The sequence below is a fragment of the Podarcis gaigeae genome, assembly GCF_964106915.1.
Source record: "Podarcis gaigeae genome assembly, chromosome: 5".
NCBI lineage: Eukaryota > Metazoa > Chordata > Lepidosauria > Squamata > Lacertidae > Podarcis > Podarcis gaigeae.
The window spans coordinates 93826634-93842963 of NC_139681.1; the positions used below are offsets into that span (position 1 = coordinate 93826634).

The 16330-nt window shown below is 50.6% G+C and overlaps 1 protein-coding gene across 2 annotated transcripts in view; it reads left to right on the forward strand.

Moving 5' to 3' along the window:
- Positions 1-16330, forward strand: part of CLCN2 (chloride voltage-gated channel 2) — a 74328-nt gene extending 57998 nt beyond the window's left edge. The window contains exons 15-24 of one of the 2 annotated variants that reach the window (XM_083739339.1): positions 946-1159; positions 1436-1569; positions 6444-6628; positions 6856-6961; positions 7669-7745; positions 7907-7966; positions 10952-10990; positions 12623-12727; positions 14311-14397; positions 14849-16330. In XM_083739339.1, the coding sequence (XP_083595465.1) occupies positions 946-1159; positions 1436-1569; positions 6444-6628; positions 6856-6961; positions 7669-7745; positions 7907-7966; positions 10952-10990; positions 12623-12727; positions 14311-14397; positions 14849-15043 (1202 nt within the window). In that variant the 3' untranslated portion in view covers positions 15044-16330. The remainder of the gene's footprint in view (positions 1-945; positions 1160-1435; positions 1570-6443; positions 6629-6855; positions 6962-7668; positions 7746-7906; positions 7967-10951; positions 10991-12622; positions 12728-14310; positions 14398-14848) is intronic. The other variant, XM_083739340.1, reaches the window with a different exon arrangement.

The following is a 16330-nucleotide window of genomic DNA, read 5'->3' on the forward strand; positions in this document are numbered from 1 at the left end:
GCTCTAATAATTCATATTGGTTGCCTGGATTAAGAACAGAGAGGAAGGTGTGTGTAAAGTAGCTTGCTGTACAAAGGCAAAATTTGCATGGGTTGCCCTGCCCACTTTTGCCCTTGGCCCCACCCACCACTGACATGTGGCCCCAGAAGAGAAGGGGGGCGTCTGTCTCCAAAAAGCTGCCTTCCCTTTCCCTCCTGGAATGCATGAGGCCTTGAAGTATGGCATTTCCGCTGGGGATGCCTCTAGGCTCCCAAGAGCCATCGTGAGAGCTGGGCTGGGCTTGGCATACTGCAACTGACTTAGCCTACCCCTGCCTGGTCTTTTGGGGTGGCTGGGTGCTTTCTCAGGCTCTTGCTTGCCTCTCTCCCCTGCTGGCTCTAAGACCTCCCTGCGTTTCTGTCAGGATGCTGTCAGCGGCTCCCAGCTGGTTGCCCAGGAAAGTATAAAGACAAGGGAAAGTTTCTTACCGTCCTTTTTTATTTCAATGTTATAGAACCCAGCCTCTTGGATAGTGTCGTTGTCCCGAGCGAATCTCCACCCCCGTCTCTCCCACTTCCTCCTTCGTCTCCTCTACGGGTGCTGCTACGTGCCCTCTGTCTTTGAGCTCTTTACTCTCCTACTTTTAAGGCTCGCCATGTTCTGGGAGATGGGGGGTCTGAAATGCTTTCTAAAGACACTGTGTCAGCCAGCTTCTGCTCCGGTTCTGCCGCCTCCTCTCCCATTATTTCCCAACTTTCCCCCTCATCTGCCTCTGAGCTGGGACCTCCCGAAAACCCCTGTTGTAAATCTAGACTGTCTTCCTCTTCCTCCACCCTGGAAGGGTCAGGATGGGGGGAGGCGGCCTCCACCATTCCTCCTCCTCCTCTGCCCAGTCCCTGACAGTTTCCAAGGCATCTGAGCAGACGGTGCCCTTCACATCTCACTCCCGTTCTTAACCCCCACCAGGTGCAGCTGCTCTGTCTGGAGCCGTCACTCACACCGTGTCCACGGCGGTCATCGTCTTTGAGCTGACAGGCCAGATCTCCCACATCCTGCCAGTCATGATCGCAGTGATCCTGGCCAACGCCGTGGCCCAGAGCTTACAGCCCTCTCTTTACGACAGCATCATCCGCATCAAGAAGTTGCCCTACTTGCCAGAGCTGGGTTGGGGACATCAGGAGTAAGTGTGCCTCTGTGTGTTGGCCTGGTGGCTGCCAGGGATGGGTTGGACCCAGAGGAATTATGGGAGGAACCAGCTGGGGAACCCCCAGAGGAAGAAGGCTCAGAGCCCGGGGAGTGGTGGTGGGTTGACGTTGAGCGGTCAGAGGGAGAAGCCTGGGAGGAGGAGGTGTTGGGAGCTGAAGAAGCAACAGGGCTTAGTGAGCTGGGAGACTCTGTGGCAGAGAGAAGTGCAGAGATGGGTCAGGCTTCCTTCAGCGCCTCTTGTGTATTGCAGGAAGTACAATGTGCGCGTGGAGGACATCATGGTGCGCGACGTGCGCTACATAACCCTGAACTGCCGCTACCGTGATCTTCAGGATGTGCTGCATGGAACCAAAATGAAGAGCTTGGCTTTGGTGGAATCAGCTGGTAAGAGAGAGGCAAGGCAGATCCTCATGAATGTCTTTCCAGAGGGGTAGCCTCTGTGTTGGTCTTTTGCGGCAAAAAATATAGTCTTCTGGCACCTTAAAGACTAACAAATAGATACAGTGGTACCTCTGGTTACGAACTTAATTCATTTTGGAGGTCTGTTCTTAACCTGAAACTGTTCTTAACCTGAGGTACTACTTTAGCTAATGGGACCTCCCGCTGCTGCCAGCGTGCGATTTCTGTTCTCAACCTTGGGCGAAGTTCTTAACCCAAGGTATTACTTCTGGGTTAGCGGAGTCTGTAACCTGAAGTGTTTGTAGCCTGAGGTACCACTGTACTTGGGTATATTTATCCTGGAAAAGAGGAGACTGAGGTGGCATGATAGCCATATTCAACTATCTGAGGAGTTATTACATGAAGAGTGGAGCAAGCTTGTTTCAGGAAATTTTTGATGTCTAATGTTTTACATTTTTTTATGTGCTGTAAGCTGCCTCGAGTGGCTGGGAAAACAAGATGGAAAGCCAGCCAGATGGGTGGGGTATAAATAACATTATTAATTCTTCTTCTTCTTCTTCTTCTTCTTCTTCTTCTTCTTCTTCTTCTTCTTCTTCTTCTTCTTCTTCTTCTTCTTCTTCTTCTTCTTCTTCCTACTACTACTATTATTACTATTTCTTCTGCTCCCGAGGGTAGAACCTCTACTACCACTGACAGTAAGAGCTGTTTAATAGTGGAACAGTCTCCCTCAGGAGGTGATGGACTCTCCTTCCCTCCTTCCTTGGAGGTTCTTAAGCAATGGTTGGATGGCCATCTGTCATGGATGTTGGGAGGGGTTCTAAGAAGTGGGTGAGATCCTTGTTTTCCCCACCCTCAGCAGGCAGGTTTGCCCACCTGTCAGCTACCTGACATAGTGATTCGCAGGCCAAATGGGGAGACCCAACAGGCCTGATTAAGTAATTGTTGGGAGATTTCCCACCATTGCATTAAATAGATGCCATTCTTCTCATTCCGGAACCTGCCAATTCCGCGTCCAATTGGAACAGAAATTCTGCTGCACGATGGGCAGGGGAGGGCACAGAGTGAGTCTCCAAGTCTCCACCTCTGCTGCAGAAGTCAGACAAGCGCAGCCAAGCCTCCCCCTTTTTTATTGGCTTTGTTGAGTTCCTCGTGCTTGTCTCTGCCTCTGCAATGCTCACATAATGCAGGCAAATAATAAGCGTTGCACATCTACAATTGAGTGTTTTCATCGATTATTTAATTGAAGGCCTCTTTCATGGTGACAAATTTAGATCCTCCAACTTCTCCTGACGCCTCTTCCAAGGCAGCTGATGTAATAGGCTATTTTCCTACACGTATCGATTTAGTGAGTCGGTGGAATAGTTACCAAGATAATTTGGCCAAAACGATAACAAAATCAGAGCATCCGGGGCCGTAGCTGAACTGGAAACATAACTGGACCAGAAACGTTTACTAATCCAATCACTGTCAGTAACACAGCGGTCTTTTCAAATCCCTCTAAAGTTTGTTTGTTTGTTTGTTTTGCTTTTGTTTTCACATGGATGAAGCTCCAGCAGGTTTTTGCACCCTCAAGCACTGCCTCCATCCATCGTACACCTTGAGCAAACAGGACTACACATACATATACACATTTTCTCCATTACTTGCTGGGCTCTTGGTACCCTGAGCTGCAGACACCTCCTTGGAGGGACTCTGGAAATGTCTGTGGCCACTTATCCTGCTATGTGGAATCACAGAATCGTAAAATGATAGAGCTGGAAGGAACCCCAGAGGTCATTTAGTCCAACCCCCTTCAGTGCACAAATCTCAGCTAAAGCATCCAGGACAAGTGGCCAACCGACCTCTGCTTCAAAACATCCAAGGAAGGAGAGCCCACCACCTCTGGACTGTCAGAAAGTTCTTCCTGATGTTTAGTCGGAATCGCCTTTCTTGCAACTTGAAGGCAATAGTTCAGGTCCTACCCTCCAGAGCAGGAGAAGACAAGCTTGCTGCATCTTCCATGGGACAGACCTTAAGATGGCTATCATATCTCCTCTCAGGCTCCTCTTTTCCAACCTACACATACCCAGTTCCTTCAAGCACTCCTCATAAGGCTTAGTTTCCAGACCTTTTATCATCTTGGGTGCCCTCCTGTTCCAGCTTGTCAATATCCTTCTTAAATTGTGGCGCCCAGAACTGGACACAGCATTCCAGGTGTGGTCTGACCAAGGCAGAATAGAGTGGTACTATTACTTCCCACGGGACGCAGGTGGCGCTGTGGGTAAAAGCCTCAGCGCCTAGGGCTTGCCGATCGAAAGGTCGGCGGTTCGAATCCCTGCGGCTGGGTGCGCTCCCGTCGTTCGGTCCCAGCGCCTGCCAACCTAGCAGTTCGAAAGCACCCCTGGGTGCAAGTAGATAAATAGGGACCGCTTACTAGCGGGAAGGTAAACGGCGTTTCCGTGTGCAGCTCTCGCTCACCAGAGCAGTGATGTCACGCTGGCCACGTGACCCGGAAGTGTCTCCGGACAGCGCTGGCCCCTGGCCTCTTGAGTGAGATGGGCGCACAACCCCAGAGTCTGGCAAGACTGGCCCGTACGGGCAGGGGTACCTTTACCTTTACCTTATTACTTCCCACGATGGAGCTCCCCTCAAGGTTGGTCCAGAGGCTGCAGCTTGTCTAGAGCCAGCCCCTAGGCTTTTTGTAAGAGGAAGCCACTGCCAGCATAGAACACTTTGTCCATGGGATCTGCACTGGCTGATCATCTGCTACTGGGCAAACTCGGAGGCAGAGCATAACCATCAGGAATTTGGTGATCATCACTGCCTCTTGTGGGAGTGAGTTTCACTCTGAGCTGTGTCAAGAGGGGCTTTCTTTTCTCTGTCCTGATTTATTTGGCCTCATGGTTGCAGTTTTTGACCGGTGTATTTTACACAAGTAGTTCTGAACCTGACTAGGATTGCAGTTTTGCGCTTGCAGAACCTCCTCTTCCAATATGTGCATTCCGGGGGCCTTTTTACAGACTTGCCTCCAAAAACCATCTTGGCGAAGTGGCTATGCAGCAGCACCATCCTCTCTCTGCCCCCCTTTCATCCCTCCTGCCTGCCACCTGCTGCTCCCTGGGAGATGCCATTGTCATCCTGCCTGCCTGGGGCTTGATCCTCTCCTCCCAGCTTCATGCCACGCAGCTCCCCTGCTGCGACATCAATATCTTCCTGCTAGCCACAGCTATCATTTACAGGGCTACCGCAGCAACAGGAACAATGCCGTGTTGTCATGGCAATTTGCAAAGTTTGATGGGGAGGGAGTCAAAGCCAACTGATTGGAGCCAGGCCCTGATAAGCAAGATAAACTGGCAGGGATTGCAGGTGTCTTCTGTCCTCCATCTAAAGACCTAGAAGTTGTGCTGACTTGCCACACCAAAAAGCAAGACCCCAGCTGTGCATGGCACCCACCTCATGGCTCACTCTCAGAATCCATTTGCAACAAGGCAGCGCACACACAAAGGCACAGTAGCAACCAGCAACTTCCAGTCAAAGCTTCTGCATCAAAATAGTTGGCTGTTTCAGAGGCATTTCTGAGGTATTGTGGTTCATCAGAAACTACCAGCGTAGCAAAGTGAGGATCATGCTTGAATACTCGCTCCTGTTACCAAGAAAACATTGCATTTGGACAGCTAGCCCCTTTCAGGAGAATGGCACTCATAAATTCTCCCGGATGACCCATACCTTTCTACACACAGGGGTGTTATTCTGTGTGTCGGTCTGAGGATTTCCCTTCAACATGGAGCACCTCCGCCCTCCCACACAAATTAGCCCTGTCGGTAGAGCATGAGACTTGATTTCAAGGTGTGAACTCGAGCCCCACATTGGGGGAAAGATTCCTGCATTGTGGGGGGTTGGGCTAGATGTCCCTCGGGATCCCTTCCAATTCTATGGTTCTATGAAATGCCTGTATTCTGAAGTGGCAATGTTCAGTGATGCCTGCATGGGGCACTTTCCCAAACATTTGGACCTGGTGTCGAGGCTTCAGGGAATCCTATCCCTCAAGAAACAGAAAAAACAAGAAGAGTTCTTACCAAGTAGTTTATTCAATATTCACAGAGAGAAACAAAGGAATGTGGTCTCTCTTAGATAATGGTGTTGCTCCAAATGAAGTCCCACCCCCTCAGTCACTCCTATTCTACGTCAGCCCTGCGTCTGTGCTTTCTGCCTCTGAGATTTCTGATCTGCTACTCTCACGGCACTCCTGGTTGTGGGAGAGGGGGGATTAGGAATGTTTTCAAGAGACACTGAGTCTGTTAGCTGTCTCCCCCTGGTGCTTCTTCTTCCTGATGCTCCCCCAATATTTCCCAGCTTTCCCCCTCTGCAGCCTCTGAACTATGCCCTTCTGCAAACCACTGTTCTAAATCTATACTGTCCTCCTCTTCTCTGGAAGGTGCGGAGAGTGGGCAGGCAGCTCCCACCATTACTCCTCAGTCCAGCCCCTGACACCTGGCTAGCATGAGCACCTTTGGAGATGAAGGTGTTGCAGATGGGAAGCACCCAATGTCACATTTCAGGTGCCTCCCCCAACACAGTCCTGTGCAAAATCTGGCCTTGCCGTTTCTCCTTGTGGAGGCATGTTGCCCGTATCTCAGGTGGAGAAGGTACCAAAGATGTGCTTCAGACAAGATGGCGGTGCCCTGGGAACAGGAAGCATTCGGGCTTAATCTTCAACTCACAACATCTCAAGCTGCCCTTGATCTCCTTCTGCCTTTACCCGGTCTTGTCCCTTATCTCTGAATTATTTTTAAAAGCTTGCCATCTTGCCATCAATGCACACACCTGTGTGGCTTCTCAGCCCAAAAATAAGCTCAGCCTGGTTTCCCTTGCCTCTACAGAGTCCATGATCCTTCTGGGCTCCATCGAGCGCACGCAGATCGTGACCCTCCTGAGCGAGCAGCTGAGCTACGCACGCCGGCTCCACTACATGCGCGAGAAGGCCCAGGCTGACCGCCGAGCCACCGAGAAGGTTCCAGAAGGCGAGGAGGAGCACCAGACGCCTGACACGGGTGTGCGCTTTCAGGTGGGCAAAGACCCTGGACAGTGTTGTTGTTGTTGTTGTTAGCATTTTGGCAAGATATGCTCATGGTTGAGGGCCTATGTTGATTTGGAGAGGCAAAAAGCAGATGTAACTGAGGAATGTGGCGTCAACAGAAGAAGCAGCCCATATTGTCTTGAGGTGGCAAAGTGATAGGGTCCAAGTCTTGATCCCTTTTGTAACGTCGTCCCTTTTTCTCCCTCGACGCTCAGATCATCACCGAAGAATCCTCGTTTGTCCCACCGCGAAGTGAGTCCCGTAAGCCCCTGAAGCCGGCACTAAAGCGAGCCTCCAGCACTTTATCCGAGAGCGTCTCGAGTGAGTCCTGTGTCCCCCTTTAGCCCTACGGCAGGGGTCAGCAAACATTTTCTGCAGGGGGCCGGTTCACTGTCCCTCAGAACTTGTGGTGGGCCGGACCGCACGCATGCGCCTGCGGTCACACGCCTTCCCTCCGGCTAGGGAGGGGGCACCCCGCCAGTGCTGGGTCTCGGTTTGCATGGAGGGGCTGCAGCCACCCCTCTGGGAAGAGCCCCTACACCAGGGTGTCCATCCTCCTCCCTCCTCCACTCCCGCCCCTTTACTTCTCCTCCCTTCTCGGAGCTAGACTTCAACAAGGCGCCCTGCCCTGTGCCCCAGTTGGAGCAGTGAGGTTCGGGAAGGGTCGCCATTGGCCGTCAGCTCACATGAAACTGGCCAGTGAAGGGGAGGCCTGAAGTTGCTAAGGCTTTGGATTGGCCAGCGTCACGGAAGTCTGAGCAACCTCGGAGCATGCTAGGAGATGTAGGCCCAGGAAAGCGCCTCTCCGCAGAGCTAAACTGGAGCTAAACTGGCACGACGACTGACTGAGTGGGTGGCAGGCGCCACGGGCTAGATTTATGACCCTCGCGGGCCTTATCCAGCCCCCAGGCCTTAGTTTGCTGACCCATGCTTTACAGTGTCCCTTTCCAGTGAGGCCCCTCTGATGTTTGACTCTGACTCACTCTCTCTCTCTCTCTCTCTCTCTCTCTCTCTCTCTCTCTGGGCAGCTGGGACTGTGGACCCCCCAGGCATCGCTCTGAGGAGCCTTTTTTGCGCTAACAACACAACAGCAGAGCCAGCTGAGGTGAGGCCTCTTTCCTCCCCACCCTCCACCCCACCATGTGCCGCGTTTGGGTCTGTTTCTGGGCAGAGGCTCTTCTCTTCCCCCGGGAATTATGTGCTAGCCGTCCCACTCCCATAATTCCTCTCTCTCTTCCTTATTTTCTCCCCCCTTGGTAAAATAAGGATGAGAATTCGGGCCTGCCTGAAAAGCGCAAGTCGAAGCGTGTCCGCATTTCCGTGGCGGTAAGTGTGGGCCACGCCACGTCCATGCAGCTCCCACCCAGACAATCACAGGGCAGGAAGCCTTTTCCTCCCCCAAATGTGTCCACCAAGGCCTGGGACTGTGCTGAAGGTTTTTTCTTTCTGTTTTGTAGTGCCAGGCCCCCCAACAACTGGGGCTTGCCCAAGATAACTGAGAATAATAAGATTCCTGTTAGATCAGGCCAGTGGCCCACCTAGTCCAGCATTCTGTTCTCACAAGAGCACTCCCCACTCCAGGCTGAAGCTGGAGGCAGAGAATACAGACAATTACTCCCTTCCATCACTGCTCCCCATGTACATGTGGGTGGGTGGGCGTTGTTCCACTAAGGTCGAACAATGATCCTGTACAATCGTCATTTGAATTAAATGTGATTTGCACAAGAAAAGTCCTGCTTCCCTATGACTTGGGACCCAATGACGCTTGGGGAGCAACAGGTCCCAAATAGACAAAATCTCCCTTCCCACCTCCCCAAAGTTCTAGCTCAGGGTTTCCCAAACTTGAGTCTCCAGCTGTTTGAGGACTACAATTGCCATCATCCCTAACCACTGGTCCGGCTAGCTAGAGATGATGGGAGTTGTGGTCCAAAAACCCAAGTTTGAGAAACCCTGATCCAGCCACTCCCTTGGGTGAGTTTTTAAAAGAAAAGGAAAAGAATCCCCCCAATTAACCACAAAAGTTTAAAAGGAGAACAAGAACTCTTCTCTGTGAATTTGCGAATCACTGCCTGGTAGTCCTAAAGTCTGAATAAAACCTCCTTGTTCAAGCACGGGATATCCGTGAATACGGTTGGAAGCAGAATGCTGGGCATGGCTGGACCTTTTGGTCTGATCCACGTGGGCGATTTGTACAAGGGAAGCAAGGTGCAGTATTGGTCTGGAGTGAACCCAGGATTGCTCCCGATGCTGTATAGGAAATGGTCCGAGGCCACTGCTCCTTCCTCGGTTGACTGACTGGTGAAATTATCTAGTGCCACAGTGTGAAAGCAGGGCAACGGCACAGCCAGAGCCTTCAGCACAGTTCGGCCTCTTGTTTTGATTCATCTTTTCTCTCTTAGTGGCGCACCCCCCCCCAAAAAAAAAAATCCATACACCCCTCCCATTTTTTTACAAACTAACTGATTTATATAGTGATCTTCTGGAACAGCCAATCAGAAATCTCCATCGCCTTCATCCTTGCTTCAGAATCACTTGTTTCCCCAGCTAATTCACGCCTCTTCCAACTCCTGTAGTGAAATCCTGCAACATTGAGATGATTTCCTCGATTCTGTGTGAGCTTCCAGAAATACCATGATTTGGTTGGGGTTCAAATTATCTTGTTGGGTTGTTGCTTTGGCCACCAGTCCCTCGGTTTTTACACCAACTCAGCTTCTGCTGCCTGTTGTCTCCCCACCCACCTTAACCGAGAAGCACCAGAAGAGAGACTGATCTGATCTATTATTGAAGAGCAGGAATCCTTTTTGCTGCCAAGATGTGTGTTAAAACCAGAAGCTGGTTCAGCAAACCACACAGCTAAGTGTGTATCTTAACACACTAAGGACTTTTGAGGTGATGGGAAGCCTCTGGCAGTGGTTTGTTCAGCTTCCCTGAATTGTCACAGAGGTCTGACAGATAGAAGGGCTGCCTCTTGGCTGAGTTATCCTGGCCCCAAGTCTGGATCCGTGCAATGCAAACTTAAAAGAGGCATTCGCTCTCCTAAGGAACTCAGGGAACTGTGGTTTCTGTTAGGTTGGGTTTGGTATTTCTTAACAGTCTCTGACTGCCATTTGAAGAAATGTCCTCCTCCTAGAGAGAGGGGGCCGGGCAGGGAGAAGGACCCCGGAAAGGAAAGAGAAAAGAAATGGGGAGCTAGGAAGCAACCCCAACGATTGACATGCTAGAGAGCTGAGAAAAGGGGGTCACAGCTACCCTCAGTGACAAACCAGGTTTCTCTGACACACAGCATTTGGGGTGTCTCTGAGGCCTATCAGTCTGCACATCAAGTATAAAAGGTAAAGGACCCCTGGACAGTTAAGTTCAGTCAAAAGCGACTATGGGGTGCAGCATTCATCTCACACTCAGGTCGAGGGAGCCGGCATTTGTCCACAGACAGCTTTCTGGGTCATGTGACCAGCAGGACTAAACCGCTTCTGGCGCAACAGAACACTGTGACGTAAGCCAGAGCACACAGAAACACCGTTTACCTTCCCGCGACAGCAGTACCTATTTATCTACTTGCACTGGTGTGCTTTCGAACTGCTAGGTTGGCAGGAGTTGGGCCAGAGCAATGGGAGTTCACCACTGTCGTGTGGATTCGAACCGCTAACCTTCCAGTTGGCAAGCCCAAGAGGATCAGTGGTTTAGACCACAGCGCCACAGGCGTCCCTGACCAAGTATACAAGAAGCATTCAGCTTGAGGGGCTTGTAAATCCTGAGCAGAAACCTATCTGTCAGACAACGCCAATCTTACATTGCTGTGGGGAGACAAGTCTCCAACTTAAAAGCGTAGGAATATTACCACATAAAAGGCTTTGCGTGGTGAGAACTGATATTTACCACACTGAAGAGTCTGTTCCAGTATAGTAAATAGCAGCTCTTTCCACAGGAGGGTGGAAATGTATTCACTATGCAATGTATTCACTATGCAAAACCAGCAGGGCAAAATTCACTTTGTGGTGGCATTGCCGCATCAGAAAGTAATGTATGACTAGGGCTCAATTTAAACTGAAATGTGCACAGAAGCCTTTGATCTCATTGCCCTCGCAAAGCTGGGATGCATAACTCTTCTTTGTCACCTGCTATCCCTGGATGCCCAGAACCTTTCACACCTTGGGCCCCGATTCTGGACTGTTAAGAGCCTCATATTCTTCTGGAGTCAAGTTCACTCCCTGCCCCGTCTCCATCTCTCTCTGTTCTTCCTTGCTCAGCTCCTCCCCAATACCTTCCCAGGGTGGCATTGACAAATGCGGCTCCTTTTCTCCCTCCTTTTAGGATGAATATGAAGTAGCTGGCGAAATGACCCCTGCAGAGGTGAGTACCCATCATTCACAGGCCTCCCTATAGTACAGAGCAGGTGGATGATGAAGGCCCCCTGTGTTGAAATTGTGCTGCACCCTGACTTTTGCCCTCTTGGAGGGCTAACTCCTTGTGCCCCTAGAGAAAATAACTGCAAAACCCCAGCATTCCAAAAGATGGCATATAGCATACAGCTTGGCTGGCTCGATTCACCTGGGTCAGTCACTGGCTCTGGTTGTCACTCCCCAGCCAAAGGAAATCAGATGGCAGATGTGATTGTTAAAAGTGGACACTTACCGTAGTTTCCATGGCTCCAGATACCCATGCACACAGGCCTAGCGTCTAGGCAGCTGTTCTCAGGTCTGAGCTCTACGGTGCAGTTGCAGCAACCGGTGTCACTCCTCCTCCAGCAGCTTACCGTATTTTTCGCTCCATAGGGTGCACCAGACCATAGGGCGCACCCACTTTTTAAGGGGGGAAATCAAGAAAAATAATCTTATTCCCCCCCCCAGCCCCAAAGAGCAGCGTACAGGATGCGTGCAACCTCTCCCTGCCGGCACAAGCCAGGGCAGCCAGCGGGATCCATCCCAGGAGATGCTGCGCAGGGCTAAAGAAGCCATAGTCACGTGCAGCCTCTCCCTGCCGGAGGGGCTGCGCGCGGCTATACCTGAAGCCTGGAGAGCGAGAGGGGTCGGTGCGCACCGACGCCTCTCGCTCTCCAGGCTTCAGCGAAAGCAACGCGAAGCCTTTGGATCATGGAGGGAGCGCTCTCTCTGCGCTTCGGGGGCTTAGCATTGCTATCGCTGAAGCCAAGGAGCCTGCATTCGCTCCATAGGACGGACACACATTTCCCCTCCATTTTTGAAGAGGAAAAAGTGCGTCCTATAGAGCGAAAAATACGGTAAGTATCTTCCCCAGATGTGCTGTGTGCATGCAGTCAGAGACTATGCCATCCTGGAAGCGTCCTCTGCTCTTCCCTCTTCGATCCCCTCCTGGTTCTGGGACACAGTGGTGTGGGAGAGGGTGGGGAAGCACCCAGCCCTTCACTTGCCTGAACTGCCTCTTCCTCGTCTTCCTCCAGTGCTCCACCCTCCAGCTCTCAAGCTTCCTTTGGCTCTGACACTTGGCTCCTGGCTGGTCCCCACAAATCACTGCCCCCCTCTCCTGAGTCAGACTCCAGCCCGCTTTCTCCTGGTGCACCCTCGTCAGCATCCTGCCAGCCCCCTGACCCGGTTGGCGTTTGGCTTTCTGCTGCTCCCCGCTGTTCAACATTGTGGTTGGGAGCTTGTGGGCTAATACCAGAACTGAGAGCCACCCAAATGAAGGTGAACAGCAGGTGATTCTTGCCAGACACAGAAGGAATTGCTTCTTCACTGTGCAGCCAGGGGGTGAGGAACCTCAGGTCCAGACCCTGAATGCTGCCCCAAGCATCTCTGCCTGGCCCCCGAGACTCTTCCCAGGCCATACCCCTTGCCAATCCTAGCCCATATCCTCCTTTGCCTGGCTGGAACGTGTCCTTAAACTGACTCTTGCTTGTCTAGATGGGGTATATATAAAATGTCATGAGCAGAATCTGGTCTGGCTTACAAGCCTGGCAGCTACAGGCTCCTCCTGGCAGACACACTAACTTGATTTGTCGCCTTTCAGATCCTGGAATGGGAGGAGCAGCAGCTAGAGCAGTTTGTCAACTTCAACAACAGCAAGATTGACCCAGCACCCTTCCAGTTGGTGGAACGCACTTCTTTGCACAAGGTGTGTGTACATTGCGTGTGTGCGCTCTGGTTCTGCAAGCATACCACACGAGTGCTGAATTCACTCTATCGAATTCAGCAAAGCCTTCCCAAGGCAGCTTGCATGCATAAATAAAACAGGTAAACCAAAGTGCATTGCTCCAATAAAACTAAACCATCAAAACAACAGTTTGAAAACATTTCGCAGCGCAGCAGAGCGCTCATGTAAAAGCAGCTGAAGCAACTGGAAACCTCTTTGAATGGCGAAACTGACATGGCAAAATGTATATCCATTGGGAGTTGCACAAACTTGGAGCCACCACTGAGAAGACACCGTTTCTTGAATTGTTCTTAAGGGCAGGGCACAAACAGGGCCTTCAAGGCCCAGGCAGGTTCATACAGATGCAGACAGGTTTTCAAATAATCTGCCCCGAAACCCAGTTTAGGCCTCTAAAGTAAACACCAATATGTAAAATTAGAAACCAAGATGAGGCAGAATTCAAGGAGGATTGGAGGAAGTTTGTCGATTATTTAAAAAAAACCTATTGTAAATATGTTAAAATGCAAGTGGCTTTTGAGTAAGAACAGCAGTAAAATATATGTTTGAAAGTACTGTGGAGAAGATAAGGTATACAATAATATGCAGTGTAATTTGGAAAATTAGGGAAACCATAGAGGGATTTTTTTTGGGGGGGGGAGTCCAAAGTTAAATGATTGTAAATCGGAAAATGTTTTAACTTTGGGTGTGGGTGTGTAAAAAGGGGGGGGGGGATAAACACCAATACTTGTAGTTGGGCCTGAAAGCGTGCAGGTAATCGCTGAAACTTACCGGAAGAGTAAGAAATCAAGATAACAAACTTTTTATAAAAGAATGGAAATGGTTTATTGAATATTTACAGATAAATTGTAAACAGATAAGAACATTGGCAGGATTATTGTTGTAATCTGCAGTTTCATAAGAGTATATATTTAAAGAAGATGAATAAATGAGCAAATTAAGTTAACTTGAATATGCAGAAGATATTAAAAATAAATTTAAGGAACTGCAGAAAGGGGAAGGAAGTCAAACTTTGAAATGTCAAAATGATTGTAAAATTAGTGAGATGTATAAACTTCAAATAAATAGAGAGAGAGAGAGAGAGAGAGAGAGAGAGATGATAGATAGATAGATAGATAGATAGATAGATAGATAGATAGATAGATAGAAGAAGAAACAACATGCAGGTAACCAATGCGACTGGTTCAACTATAGTTGTGTATAAGAAGAACATGGGTTCTGGATCAAGCCAAAGGTCCATTTAGTGCAACATCCTGTCCTCACAGTGACCAACTGGATGCAAATTCTGCAAGCAGGACCCAAGTGCTACAGAAGTAGAATGTAATGTCTTCTGAGAGAATCACCTCCATGCGCTTTCAGGTGGCTATGTTCTGTACCAGTTGAAGTTTCTTCAAGGGCTGTCTCATGTAGAGCGCATTGCAGTAGTCTAGTCTGGGTGGTTTGTCAGGGCAGGAGTCACAGAATCTTAGTTCAATCCTAGATACTGAGATGGTGGAGCAAAGGTGTATGTGAGTGATTGCTGCTGATTTTGCTTTTGGCTCTTCCAGACACACACTATATTCTCTCTCCTGGGGGTGGACCACGCCTATGTCACCAGCATCGGGCGCCTCATTGGCATGGTGTCCCTCAAGGAGGTGAGTACTTGGTCTGGGGGTGGGAAAGCTTAAGAGGGCTTCCTTTCAGTCCTAGCATGCATGGGCCCCCTCCAACACACACACAGTGGAAGGGGGTCTGCCGTCTCACCCACCCCAGATGCCTGAGGGTAGCTTCACCCCAGTGGGTTGTTGGCAATAACTGGGATGGAGCAAAAGGTGGTTGTGGCACGGCAGGGACTTTCAGTCTCAGCAGCCGATCGATCCATGAAGCCAAACCTGGCAGATACAAGTTGCTGTGCCCATTAGGCCTGACACGCCTGTGCAAATCCTGGTTCTGCTAATAAAGAGGTAACACCAGCTTGCTCAGTGTGATTTATTGCTGGCTCGCTCCTATTACCTGGTTGAAGAAAAAATGTGGGATATAAATGTCGTAAATAAATAGTAAACAAATCAATCCCTCCCTTTCCCTCTTCTTTCTCTCTTTCTCCAGTTGCGAAAAGCCATTGAAGGCTCGGTAACCGCCAAGGGGGTGAAGGTGCGGCCACCATTGGCCAGCTTCCGGGACAGCACAACTAGCAGCAGTGAGACAGAGGCCACAGAGATCCACCAGCTGTGGGACCGGCGAAACAGGCACTCCATCCCCCGCGAGTCCAGCCCTTCGGAGAGTGACGAGAAATGCCAGTGACGGCGGAAGGAGTCTTGCTAACCGGTTGGCGGAGAAGCCAGCATCGCCACTCCACGGCCGTTTAGTTCCGGCCAGAGTCTTCCCAGGGTCCTTCGCTTAGCGTTCCAGCCCGGGGACCCACTACTGCCCCGAGAGACTTGTGAAAAGGCCTCTCGGCCAGATAACCAGAGCAGCTTCAAGGCCTCACCGGGCACGAAGCCACAAGCCCGTCCCTGCCCCGTTCTTGCTCTGGAGGAGAGGAGGTGGCAGAACAAATTCGGGGCCGAGTGAGAGGATCCTGCTCCTCTCATCAGCCCACACCTCAGTGGGACCTAGATGTCTGAGAACGGCAAGGAAGTCCTTCATCCTGCGCCTTGCCTGATGTTGAAGTCACACCTGTGCCACTGTTGGGGTCCTGTTTTCGCTCGTACACCCCTGCAGTCCCTCCCATGCTGCCATTAGTCTCAGGGCTTCCTCAAGATGTTTGTGGGTAAGAGGGCACCGGTTTTACAAATGCACACACACAAAATAAGTAAACACACCCCCTCCTACCTTTCCATTGGCCTCGCCTCTACCTTAAAATGGGATCCCATCAGATAGGACCAAGGAAATTGTGAGCTGAGGTGTTCAAACCCCACCTGGTCCACCTCTGCTTCTTTGCACAGGTCACTCTTAAGCTGAGGAGTGGGGGCATAAGACACCTGAAGGAGCCACTCCTGCAAGTAGGACTAGGCCCAAAATCCAGTTGTCCAGGCCATTATCACCTGCCTTTTCCTTTTTTGCTTACCTCTGCTCTCTCACTGCCACTCCACACCCATTTGCAGTCCAGTCGGTGAGTCCTGGGTCTCCAGCTTAGGGATGTCCAAATGTGAAAACAATGCAAGAGTGGGGGAGCCTGTGTCCCCCCCTCCCCGAAGTTGCTGGACTACAACTGCCACCACCCCTGACCATTGGCCACACTGCCTGGGGCTGCTGGAGAGTTCTCCATCCCTGATGCAACGGATAGGCTTTCCCCCGCTTTTATTAGTGATTTTTACATGGGTGAACACACTGGATATCTTGAGCTACTGAGCCTTGGGGAGCCTCTTTCCGTTCCTCTCTTCCCCACTGCCCCCCAATAAGGACTCTGAACTGCTTCACTTTCCCCACCCCCCTCTCTGGCGCCCACCCTATTCTTGAATCCAGAGGTGAGGAGCGGCGAGTGGGGTTGGTACCTGACATGTAAATACAGAGGGTTTTTTATATTAATTTAATAAAAAGAAGAAGAGAGATTGCAAATAGAGCTATGAAATAAAACGAACTAATGAG